Source organism: Anas acuta, chromosome 12, assembly GCF_963932015.1.
Source record: "Anas acuta chromosome 12, bAnaAcu1.1, whole genome shotgun sequence".
Classification (NCBI taxonomy): Eukaryota; Metazoa; Chordata; class Aves; order Anseriformes; family Anatidae; genus Anas; species Anas acuta.
Genome location: NC_088990.1, coordinates 11,616,169 through 11,629,285, shown reverse-complemented (window position 1 = coordinate 11,629,285; position 13,117 = coordinate 11,616,169). Strand labels below are relative to the sequence as shown.

At 42.8% G+C, this 13,117-nt stretch overlaps 1 protein-coding gene across 18 annotated transcripts in view; it reads left to right on the top strand.

Annotated features, from left to right (window-relative positions):
* The window catches only part of MYO9A (myosin IXA), a 192,915-nt gene that overhangs the window by 124,861 nt on the left and 54,937 nt on the right, over positions 1–13,117 (top strand). For all 18 annotated transcript variants that reach the window (XM_068695727.1, XM_068695738.1, XM_068695739.1 and 15 more), the window contains one exon: positions 11,824–11,945. In XM_068695727.1, the coding sequence (XP_068551828.1) occupies positions 11,824–11,945 (122 nt within the window). The remainder of the gene's footprint in view (positions 1–11,823; positions 11,946–13,117) is intronic.

The window sequence follows — 13,117 nt, the reverse complement described above, 5'->3', positions numbered from 1 at the left end:
CGAGGACATCCTTTTATTGTTTTAAAAATTGACGAATAACTGAGGTTGAGCCTCAAAAAAAAAAAAAAAAAAAAGACTTGGAGCATGATCAACTGGCATGTTCTCAGGTGTTGAGCAAAGTCTGTTTTCTGGCACGGTCCCTGGTGAGTTTGATGTCCCAGCCAGCTCACACAGAAAAACTTAATTTCATAAAGATAACATGTCCTGCAAAATGTTTGCTCAGTCATCTAAAGCTCTGCAAATATTTCCAGAGGTATAGAGGTTTTACTGTTTCTGGAGAATAGGTGGAGAAGGTTGACAGCCCGGACTATATTGTGGATGATGTAACAACAAAACACACACACACACAAAAAAACAAACACGCTAAAAGCACTGAATTTGTTGCAGGATGTGATGATAATGCAGTTTGTACGGTCTGTGAAATGTCTGTAGCCATGGTTATCACCTGCAATGTTTTAAAGCATCTTGGATATTCAGGATTTCTCATTTGGCTTCATATCCCAGCAGCCTACCATGCATGTCATTTAGGGAAAATAAAAGAGAAATAACTAATGAAAAAGGCTCTTTCTCCTATTGTGTGGAGGGCTTTTTCCCTTCCCTCCAGTGGCTCATCGCTCCGCTTAGGCATGAACATATTTCATCTTTATCGTGGCCGGAGACAAGAGGCGACCATCAGAAGTGAAGCGTCGAGCGCTGGGAGGCTGGGTTCGGGTTTCTGTTTTCGTTGGAGATGGGCTGGCGGGTGCTCGCTGAAAAATGCTGTGCTCAGCTCTATTGCACATGACACACAGAGAAATAACAAGCTGCAGAAGTTATTGATTTATTATTTGGAAATATGCCATCCTACATAAGTCACACGTGGAGGGAAAAAAAAAAAAAAAAGAATGCTTTGAGTTGCTTAAATGTTATCTTCAGAATAGGAAGATTGGAAGAAAACCTGTCTCTGTTTGCCACCAGCCCCCTAAAATGTTTCCTGCGGCCAGTCCCCTGCTGGGACAAGAGGCGCTGGGGTCTGCAGGGGCTGCGTTAGCCGCCGGCCCCTTCCCAGGCTCCTTCAAGCAATGAGCACGTGCTGGATGCGGTGATTCACTTCTATTTTGGTAAAAGTCTGAGCAGGAGTGAGGCAGGGGAGAGCTTAGGATTGGGGGTAGCACAAAAAATGTTTGGAAAAGCATATTTTGATTTTATTAAATCTGCACAGCAGCATCCTAGGTAGGCAAATTGGAAAATGTGCTTAAAATATTATTAGAAAATGTTCTGGGAAGCTCTCATGGGGTGATGTAGTGGCGTAAAAGACACCAAGGCTTTTTGCATCTTTTCTACACTAGGTCTAGCTATCCATAAGAAACAGTTTGGCGTGCTTTGGGTTGTTTTTGTCCTTGTTTTTTGTTTCCTTGATACTTGCTTAAAGCCCAATGTAGAGAAGTACTATGTCTGTGAAGCCCACTAAGGATTTAGTTTTTGTGAAAATATTGTCATTATGGTTAGCCGTGTAAAACTCATAAGGTAAATGCACCGAGAGGTAAATGCTTCAATTTGCAGGCTGGGGAGTATGTTAATTTTAAGGCTCAAACTCCTATTTTGGTTAGGAGAAAGATAGAGAAGCAGAACTGATTTGGGATTCAAACAACAGGAGGACCAAACCTCTTTAAAAAGTAAATTAAAAAATGCTACTGTACTGATATAATGTATATTATGCAACAGAGGCAGAAATAGGTATTAAAAGGGACTAGATAAAGATGAAATAAACACTATTCTGTAACTTTTATATTTAATGGTACAGAACTATTTTCTTTCCACACCCCAGTGGATTGCTTTGTACACTCGGCTTTGGAGAGCACTGATCTCAGGTGCTTTGGGTCCAAGCCCTGAGTCTTTGACCAGAGCTGTGGTTATAGGGAAATTCTTGCACATTCTCTATACCTTTCAGTTACACTAGGCAAGGATTTAATGAAATATTTGATTATTTCAACTAAAAATCACCAGCAAGTACCCGTGAACAACAGCTTTTCTTAAAAAATCTGTATGCACCTTGGTGGATTTTCATAAGCAGGATGGGGGTCCAACAGGTCCAACGTGAGTGCCCTTCTTTTTGGGCAGGATGATGAGCGAGGAAACTCTGGAAGCAGAAAACCTCTGAAATATTTCGGTTTGTCTGAAACGATGCCTTAGCAAGGCAGGAGCGACTGGTCCACTATGTGCGAGATTCCTGCCTGGACAGCTGGCTTGGCACCGTAACAAGATTTTATAGGGGCAGCCTAAGATGATTTTTATAACAGGGAGAGCTGTGAGCCCACTGCAAGAGTAGATGAATGTGATGGGAAATGGGAGAGTGTGTATTTATTGTCATAAGAGGAAGGTGGCATTTAGCTGGGGTTCCACTCACAGTGTCCAAGCCTGATGGTGAAAACCATTGCTATATACATTTTTTTCTCTATGATTTCAATACAAGTTACCCACAGATCGTATGGCATCGTCAGACTCTTGCTTTACCTGGCTGTAGGGACAGAGTTGGGAAAAAGGATGCTAAAGGAGTGAGTGGGACTGTGGCAACGTGTGTTTTGCAAGCTGAATGGCACAAACTCAGTTTTCCATCTTTTGAGAGCAAAATGCAATTTTTGAGCAAAACCCTTTTTTGCCATTAGTGTAGGAAATTGATATGGGCTCATATGGAGAGCCTGTATGCCACAAAACCCTGGCTTCAGATTGTGTTGAATAACGGCAATCCTAAGGGCATCAGCTCGTGCTCGTGGGCTGCTGGTGGTGCTGCTGGCTGGAGCGCAGGGCACGATGTCTGCTTACAAACCGTGGCAGTTATCTCCCTGTGATTTTCTAATTGTGATTTAATGACAGCTCAGTGTTCATCTCAGGTGCTTTGAATCCAAAATGGTAATTCACTTTTTTTTTTCTTTAAATAAAAGTATCTTCTTCTCTTACAAAGATCCCATGGGGATTTGATGTCTCCAATGCAAAACCACGCGCTGCATGCAGGCAGGCAAGTTTTTGCAGGCACCCAAAGACATGATGACTTGGTTGTTTATAGCTTGAATGGTCCACAGTGAAGGTTGTTTATCAGAACCCCTGCATCACCAGATGGTGTCATTAAAAATAGCACAGTTTATAAACCTGTTTATAGATGGCGTATTTATACAGCATGTGGATATGTATTTATATATGCTGTCTGTGGGCGCTTTTTTTAAAAAATGCTGTGTGTATAAATTCCTTTTCTACTTAGCTTGAGAACAAACAAAAAATACTTGGCAAGCTCCTAAATGAAGCATTGGCATCGTCAGCCTTGGCACGCGCGTCTGGAGGGGCGTCAGGAACTCAAGGCATCTGTGTCATCTGCCGCCCGCAGCCGTGGGTCTCCTTCGTTCGGGAGCTCACTCACAGTGAGGTTTTCCCATCTTGAGGATTTGTCACCTTGAGGTCATTTTAATGAACACGTTGCACTGGGATGATTTTGCTTCAGTGATGTGTGTCGTAGAAGGTGGACCTCAGGAGCTCTAGCTACCTTTGCTAGCCCTTCCCTAGGACAGCTTTTGGCTCTTCTGGTTTGCTGTGTTATCTGTCAGTGATTTTGCAGGAAAAGCAATATTTTCAAATATATTTAAGTATTTTTTTAATGTAAGTAGAAAATGCAGGACTGCTCAGGAGGAACAGCATTTAAAGCTGTAATCCCATTTTCCCCTTGAAGTCCATCCCACTGGAGTTTGTGACAATAAATAAGATTTTTCATGACTCCTTACTCACTTAGAGGAGAATAAAACCTTTTAGCTGCAAAGATCAAAGTTTCTTTTAAAAAGCGTGGGATTGCCAGGGATTAGAGTGAAGTTTCTTTTACCATGGTTTGGTTTCCCCTGAAAAACTTTTTCTTTTGCTGGGTCCTTACAAGTCCCAGCTGATGCTCTCTCGTTGGACACAACCATAAAAGCAGCAGCACAAATACATCGTGAAATTCCAGACCGACGTATCCAGAAAGTTCCAGAGAGGAGCTTTTAAGGAACCTTTTAAAAGGTTTAGCTCGTTTAGTGTATCGTATGCTGCTGACCTATTTTGATGTAATTTTTAGAAAAATAATATTATGTTCTTTCCTGGAAGTTTTTCATATAGAATGAAATATAAGGATTCTGTTCCAGTTTTTGAACTGTCTCTCTTAGGTGTTTCACCTTTTTCATCCATCAGAATCTGCACAGGTGATGGGTTGTTATTGGGTAAGCAATCAAGAGAAGCAGATGAAATGCTTGGGTTTGCTGGCTGTAAGCTCGTATTTGCAAAAAGCTTGTATTTTTGTGGGTGTTGAATCAACTTGTGATATTTTTTAAGCAAGCTGGGGACGTCGACTAGGAACGAAGCGAGATGTGGAAGTGGTTTCATTCCTCCTTTCTCACTTTGTAAATGTCGTCTCAAACCAAAGCAGACGGTGCTAGAGCCAAGCAGAATTTCACAGCCTTCTGTTCAGTTGTAAATTTTTGGGAAAAACGCATTCGTACAGAAACCCCGAAGCGTCTGTCTGTTGATGGCATCTGAGCGCAGTGTACGGCGTCGGGCGTGGGTTACGGGAGGTTATTCATGAGCAGCCTGCAATAGCAGTAAGCTACTCTGGAAGAAGGATTTTCGGATGATTTCCCTCTTTATTTGGGGAATTTTCATGTGGAAACAAGGCTTTCTTATGCCTCGGTAATGAAAGTCGTCAGATCAGCTCTCGCAGATAAACTCCGGGGGCTTATCTGGCTCCATCTGGGAAGGAAACGAATGAGCCAGTCAGGTTTTCCTCTGCTTTGGGGATTTACTCCAGCATTACAGGCATTTTCCTGCTTTTGGAAAACGGAAAATGCCATATGGAACCTGCACACAATTCTATGCAAATAACAAATCATTTTGCTTTACATTTCCTTGTTAATCTCCTCTAATTTTGCAGTTGGACTCGATAAAAGCTGTAATAGCACCACATGCTGGGTAGTGGTTTGCCCCCTTGGTTTCACCCCTCTTTTTTGCCTTCATCCTTGCCTCATCCTAAGGAAGGAGGAGAGAGTGCTATGCCTGATGCGGACCTGCCAAAGGGAGATGAATCCCCAGATTTGAGGGCCTTTCACACATTTCCCTGCTTTCTAAACCAGCTTTGATAGCTTTTGCATCTGGATCATGAACAGCTCTGAGTCACGTCCCTCTGCACAGCTCAGGAACAGCACAATGAGTGTGGACATTCTGATAGGAAAAAAAAGGAGAAGGTGCAAAACCATTTCAGCAACAACCAACCTGTCACCTTTTCTTTGTCAGGGCTCTTTGGGTTATAAATATTATCTTTTTGGGCTGCTTCCCAGTCTGCACCTTATGGCAGTAGCTGTGCTGTATGATATGACCATATCGTGGTCACCAAAGTCCTCAGATGTTTTGTGCTCGTGGCTTGCAGGCTGGGCACTTGAATACCCAACACGCTCCAGACGTGTTTAGATTGTGACAAATTTTTGACCTTTGATATCTGTTGATAGGGCAACAAATTCCATACATCGTGGAACCCTCCTCCCCCCCCCCCGCCTTTATATTCAGGCCTGAATTTTTCACAGCCTTTTGATTTCATTTCCCACTCCCTTGGTTTCATGCTTTAAGACAGATGGGAAACTTCTGTTTATTATGTTTTCTTTGTGCTGCTTTGTCTTTTGTACTTATATCACGTCTCTCCTGCTTCACTTCTCTGATATACATGGTCTCAGGGTTTCCATGCTCCCCTTCTGTAAGTTTTTCAAGCATCAGTTCACTCCCTCTGACCATCTCTTAATTTCACCTCATGGTTTGGGAAGCAATAGCCCCCTTTAGTTCTCCTTTTTTTTAGCATTTTGTATCCCTTACTGTTGATCGTAGCTGGATGTGGAGCAATTCCTAGTTGTTGCAAGACTTACATTATAAGTGTGTTGTTCTCCTTGGAGGAAATGAATTCATTTCTGATGCTGAGTGCAGAAGTGAAAATCCCAAGCATCATCTTTTCTCTCACTCATCCTGGAAATTGCAGAGACAGTAAAGAGAAATCACACGTGTTCAATGTCAGTTCATTATTCTGCACGGTGTCCTTGTATACTGGCATAAGCAGTTCTTTCAGTGTTTGCACTCTGGTCAGCTGTAGGCAGGCAGTGCTTCTCTTTAATACTGCTTAGCTGTCTGTTTGCTGTATTTCCTTTAATTTTCACACATGAAGATGTTGGAAATTCTGTCATGTTCTGCCCCAAATTTTACATGCTTATACTCCTCAAATAATGTCATATTGAATTCAGTAGAGACTTGGGCTCTCATTCTGCGTGCATTTCAACATCAGGACCCTCATTTTTATTTTTCTTCTACTTGAACATTGCAAATTACGTTTTGTGTCACAGCATTCAGATCAGTCTGAGCATTTTAAGCTCTCAAAAATGCCTTGCAAGCAAGAAAAAATCAAGGAGCCAGCTCCTTGCTTAGCCACACCTTTCTAAATATTGAATGCAGTTATGAAGCGCACACATAAGTATTTTTTTCCCTAGTGAGAGGTGAGGTGAAGTCACTGACCCCCTTCTCCCCTGAGCTTCAGCTGAGGCCGAGTCCATCTTATGCAACCTCGCTGACCGGGCTGCGTTAGCAAGCTCGCCGATGCAGCTATGGCAACAAAACTCCACTCCGTCACTTTGGGTTACGCCGCTTGAGAAGCCCTTGTGCTTGTGCCAGCAGAACAACTCCCCCCACTGACACGTGGTGTGCATCCCCACGGGTGCCCTGACACTGCGCCGGCCTGGCCAGAACAGCAGAGGAGCTTCTAGAAGCAAAATCAGCAGGCAGCCGTCTTTGTGTGGGTGCTTGAGAGGAGAGCAATCGGTAATTTCTCGCCTGATAGGGTTAACTGTGGAGCTGCTGGACACTGAGAAACCTGAGTGCGTGCTGTTGGCTCGTTGCTCAATTCCTTTCGCTGAGTTTTGTGTTTGGGAACTCAGAGCACGGCCAAAGCTCTGCGCTCCTCTCCAGCAAACCTGCACTGCTCCTCCTCCCAGCAGAGCAGGTTTCAGTGGGCTGGGGCTGGGAAGAGTAAGGCTGTGCATTTTTCCTGGAAGTAACAGTGCCAAAAATAGGAATCTGTGGACGTTACTGCACTAGAAAGTTTTGTATATCCTGGTGATGTCGATGGTTTGTTCAGTTGTTGATAACTCTCACTCGCTGTCAGGGGTCCTTGTTGTAAGTGTGTCTCAAAAAGTTGGGTTTTTACCCGCAGAACTGATATAACTGATGCTGGCAAAAGAACTGAGACCTGTGCTTCCATCAAGGAGCCAGGTGGACAACAAACCCTTGGCAGTGCTGTTTGTCAGCATCAAACCCTTCCCTGCCCAGCCCATACCTCAGGGTGCTGAGAAACAAACCTGGCTGAGATGGCTGCGGGGAGTCTGTGGTGATCCGTGGATGTGGTGTGTAAATGCTGCGATTCACCTTCCCGTAGCGTGTTGTCCAGCAGCCAAGCACCGTGATGAATGATCTGTCACTCCCAGCTGCTGGATCAGGATGGAGAGATGCAGATGTTGTCATCCCCAGGGGTCTGAGATACCCTGTGTGTTGTCGACTCGCGTCTTACAGCACAAAAATATCGAAATTTCTTCTCCAGAGTTAACCTCTCCCCAGCCACTGTCAGACAGGGCTGTGGTCCCACCACCAGGAAGGACAACGGGCTGTCGGTGGGATGCACAAAGGTGTCTTTGTGGAGCTGTGGTCCTGCTTCTGTGAGGCACAGTGCTCTTGGCAAGGCTGCAGGGAGCGATGCCTGCCTTCATCAACCTCCTCTGCTGCAGGATGCTGCTGGAGGGGCCACACGTGGACAGGAGTCATGGCAGGTCGTTCCTTCTGCTAAGAAAAGCAATTTTGTCCACTCTCACTCAGGGATGATAATTTGGCAGTTCGTGCAAGAGTCATCCAAACAGGCCTGGAGTTCCCTGGGGTAGCTGATTTTGGATACCAAGTAGGTCCTAAGACGCTGTTTGAGAAGAGCCCTGTTGAGAATGGGATATGGCAGTGTCTTACACTTCAGAAATAGGAAATTTTAATTTGTCTCTAAAAATAACTTAGTTTTAATTTGAAGTATAAACTGTAGCAGATTTTTAATTGCAAGGTGTTAATCTCTGGTATGAGAGTTTTTCTCTTTGAATGGCCTTATACGTGTTTTGTTTCATCTTCATCTCAACCGTATGTTTGTTAAATGAAAACCTGATGTTGGTTTGCTATAATTCCTTCATCTTCAAGTGCTCTGTGGGGACCCCGCATCCATCAAAGGAGGGCACAGACTTCGTTGTGGTACTTAGAGATGAAGGAATTTTTGGAGGTAGCTTTTAAGGATGTCTCCCAAGTTCTGCAGAGAAACAGTCACTGCTGTATTGAAGATTAGCAACTGAAACTTAAGAGAGTAAATTTAAGGTACATATGGACAGCAAGGATTTTCCTGCACAGCTGCTGTTTTTTTATGCACAATTTCTATCGTGTTCTGCAGGCTAGCAAAGGTCCAAGAAATTATATTGGTAGATCACAAAATTACAGTTATTTCTCCTGGGCTGTGAGTCCTTCTAAAGACAACCAAACTGATAACTGGAAAAATGCTAGGAAAAAAAGAAATAAAGGGAACTTTTTTTTCCACTTGTGCTTTGGAACAAATGCTCTGGTGTAGTTACTGCTGCGTTTACGCCTGTCCTGAAATGAGAGCTTACATCCGAGCTCTTGTGGAAAAGGTTGTGCTTTGAGGACTTTAATCCCAATTCATATTTGGCCACTGCAGCCAGAAGTTGAACTGGGGATGGAAGGGAGGGAGCAACAGATGGACAGATGTGGGGAATAAATCTATGGCCTGAGAATGATGGGAAAAAATAGCGAAGGAGAGCAGGTTTTTAGCCAAAATTCTGCAGTTGAAGAAACTGAGGCCAGGAGGTACATGATGTTTTGTCTCGGGTCACGCACACATTGTGGCAGAGCTGAAGAGGAGCCTGAATAAGTGGAGTTCTGGTGCAAGCATTAATCATTAGATAATTTTTCCCAAGCTAGTTACAGTAACAAGCAACTTGAAGTGTGAATAAACTGATAAACCACAGGACACTCAGTGGTATTTTTTGGCTATTTACTGAGGTCTATTAAGGAAAAACAGCTAGCATTGCTAATTAGTAATTTTGTACAAATTTTTGGATTAGCAGAACTTTTTAGGAAGAATTTCACAGCAACATCAGCTGTGCAGCTGCTGACCATCACATGCGGAACAGCGTACACCAGCTGAAATGGCTTTCAGGAAAACGTGTAGAGCAGAGCGATGGCATATGCCCAGTTTAGGTTTATGCAGACTTAAAGCTCTAGGTGATTTTTTTGGGGGAAAAAACCCACATGTAGAGCTCCTCTTTTATAATCTGCACTCATCACAGCAACTTTTATTGCTGCCTGGGTGCTCAGTGCTGCAGAAAGGACCTGTCCTGAGCAGGCAAAGCTGGGGCTAATGGACCCTGCATCCCATTAAGCAGCTGTCAGGAGCAGGCGGCTGATGAATGGTGCTGGCTCTCGTTACCGTTGCATGCGTCGCCGTCTCTCCCTCCTGAATCACTCAGGAAAAGCTCACGCTTGCTCAAGAAATACTCATTCTTCTACAGTTGGCAGGATTTCCAAATAAGTATATTTTTTCAGTGCCTATAGTTTAGCAGGGACCTGTGAAAGTCCTGTTGTTCTGCGTGCCTGCCGTGTTCTGGTTGCTCCACAGAGACCTGAGATGCAAAAACAAATACAAAATTCATAACACAGAGTTACTGCTTATTATCGGGAGTTTTGTTCCAGCGGGTGGGATGTGTTCTGCTTTGAATACAGAAGGCTTTATCCTCCATACTTCACGGGGATTGCTGAGGGAAACTGTTCTGGTTGCTCACTGTTGTCTGTCAGCACAGCAGAGATGGAAGGGGTTTATGGGTTGACAGTCTTCCAAAAGAGTATTTTTACTGTCAAAAGCATCAGCTGGTCAAAATTGGGAAAGGTTTGCCAGGAGCACATCATCTCCTAGGTTTGAAGTGAGGTGCGTTTGCTTTTCAGAACAAATTAGAGATTTCCATTTCCAACTCTACCATTTTCAAAATTCTTCTACACACGCACACCTATGCATGCAATGGGTGGTTTTGGTGTGATGCTATTTGAAGCCTCAAATTCTGAATTCAGCATACAGCTTGATTGGCCTGGGGTGAATGCTGTCAGAATTTCAGTTCCTGAGATTTTGGGAAAAGCTTTCTCATGGCAATGGAAAATCGCCCTCCACCTTCTGTGTGTAGGTGCGGCATTTCTAGAAAGATTTATTGACTATGGGGATTCTGAAATCTGTTCCTTTAGAACACTTTATACTTAAAAACAACTTGAAAAGCTCACTCTTCTGAGGTTCAGTTAAGTAATAAAACCAAGCCAAGCCTCAATCTTGAGCATCATTGCATGACTGATGTTGAATACCATTGATCGTGACATACCTTGCTTTTATTTTTTATTTTTAGCAAAAATTTCATTGTGGGATGTCCAAAGCTATCTAGTTCCTTGAAATAATATATGAAGGGTTTGTGCTAATTTTGGATAAGACACGTTGGATAGTTGGAAGAATATACTTATTTTTTAAAGTTTGCACTCAACAGTAAAAGCAGAAGGAGCAATAAAAATGAATTGGATTGGTATAAATGTGCACATTATTAGTGCAACTGAAGAGATTTTTCTTTTTTTTTCTTTTTTTTTTCTTTCTTTTTTTTTTTTTCTCCAACTCTATCATCATAACATCTTACAATGGAGAAGTAAAAATGCAGCTTGGAGTGGTGATACTTTTTCCAACACATGGAGTAACACACATTTTCAATATCACTCTTTTGAGAGTGAGTCACAAGTTGTTACTTAAAAGCATATGATAAAGATTATGATTTTTATGAGCAGAGCAGTTCTACTTTCTTCCAGATGCGCTAAAATAATTTCTCCAGAAGACTTTTCTAGGTAATGCAGTTGCAGATCCATCTTGGCAGAGATAACCTCTTACAGAAGAGCAAGGATCGGAGTTGTCTGGCAGAAAATAAATTGCTTGCTCTTTTTCCCCAGCGTGAATCTGGGGACAGACCCTCATTTTTACTGTAAAGCTCCGTGGCTCTGCTGACGTGGGAGTGGTGATTTATGCTCGCTGGAGACCCCTCTGTTAGCCTTTATAGCACCAGCCATTAATATTGTTAGATACGAAAGGGGAGAGCCCAGTCAAGCAGGAAAGGGAGTTATACTGCTTTTTCCATGTAATTAAATGAATGTATTGTACCACCATTTTCTTTCAGTAATTTCATGTGCACTTAAATGCTGTCGTAGTAGTTTCCTGAAGTTGATGTTGCTATCTCATATGATGCTTTAACAGCAAGTCAGAAAAAGGAAAGCAATAAAAAACAATGTGTAGCATGCCATACATCTTCACTAGGCATGGTCTGCAACATGGCTAGGCCACCTCAGAGAGAAAGCAGGTAAAAATTAGAATTGTTTTTTATTGCAGTTTAAAGAAACATAGGGTCAAAAGTGATTATTCTTTCCAAAAAGTACCAACCCTGCTATCTGCAAAGCAGTTTTAAAGATTGCTGCACCTAAAATTGTAAAATGCCATGCAGTTCCCTGTGATTGAAGTTGTGCAGATGTTCCAGTCCTGTTTTCTTCTGCATCAGAAAAAAATGATGGCATATTAATGGAAGAGCAGTTTGTTTTGCTAAATGAAGCGTCACTTTCTTTGAAACCCTTTAGCCCTATGATTTTTTTTTACTTGCACCCAATATCATTGTAACATCTAACTGTGCTTCTTTGTAGGAGGAATACAGAGCAGAAGGGATTAGCTGGCACAACATCGACTACATAGACAACTCTGGCTGCATAAACCTTATCAGCAAGAAGCCGACTGGCCTGCTCCATCTGCTGGATGAGGAAAGCAAGTAAGTGGGAGCCAGGAGGGATGCTGAACCTGCCCCCAAGTCAGGGGTGACATTGCCCTGTACGGAGTCCCATACGAGCAGGGCAAAGAAATGCTGTGCCTTAGTAGAGGGGAAACATCCAAAAGTGGTGTTTCTGCTAATGGTGTTTGATCTTCACCTAGGAAGAGTTTATCCTCGAGTCGTATCTCCTCTTGTGATTTTTTTCAGAAGGATGCTCTTAGCCATATGGGCTGATTTATCATCTTAGGTCTCTTGTTTCCAGAGTGGTAACACAAAACAGTGAAAAATCATCAAGCCAAGTTAAGACCCTGACAAAATCATAATTAAAATTATATTTCAATAATCTCCTCTGTTAGAGGGAAGGACAAAGACTGCCTTTGCTTTGCTTCTATCTCCCTCTCTTGGGGGGGTAACAACATGGAAATGTTTGAAGTTAAACAGAGTGAATGGAGAATCCAAGCGTATGCACTAAAGCTGTATGGATGTTGCTATTCAGCTATAAGGTGACTTTGTCAATTTAATCCTAAATTTAAGCCTGAGAGAACCAAGGGCACTTTTACATAGGGATGATCCTTCTGTAGGGTTTGATGCACATCAAGGATGCATCTGAGAATCACACACTCAGGTGTTGTGAATTCCCCCTTTCCCCCCCTCCCCCCCCCCCGCATGTTGCAGGTTTACATGATGTTTGAGGATGAAGAATTGGCTTGCTGTCACCAAGAGGCTGGGCTCACACTCTCTTTTTTCCTTCCTCTTTCCTATGCCAGGGTCAGTTGGCTAACTCCTGTAATTGAAGTTGCATTTGTAGGTAAAATGGATCAGGATTTCCTTGACACGTGAATTCCCCGTAGACCTAGGACTTAGCGTTCAAAGTCTCAAAACCAATGACAGAAACATTGAACTTCACATACATGCAGCTACCTCAAAGAATTTACATGCAATGGGAGCACAGTGCAGTATCACTCAATAAATATATACCTATTTATACTTTTATAAGTGATTTCAGACCACTACTAAGTCAATTAAGAGTTCTTCAGACACCATGTATATCTTGTATTTGTATATAACCATTGACAGCATACAAAATAGCACTCAGTGTGTTTAGCATCTGCAAGCACTGAAGTGGAGGCTTGGAATATTTTTATTTAATATTTGTGGTCAAGGAAGAAGTG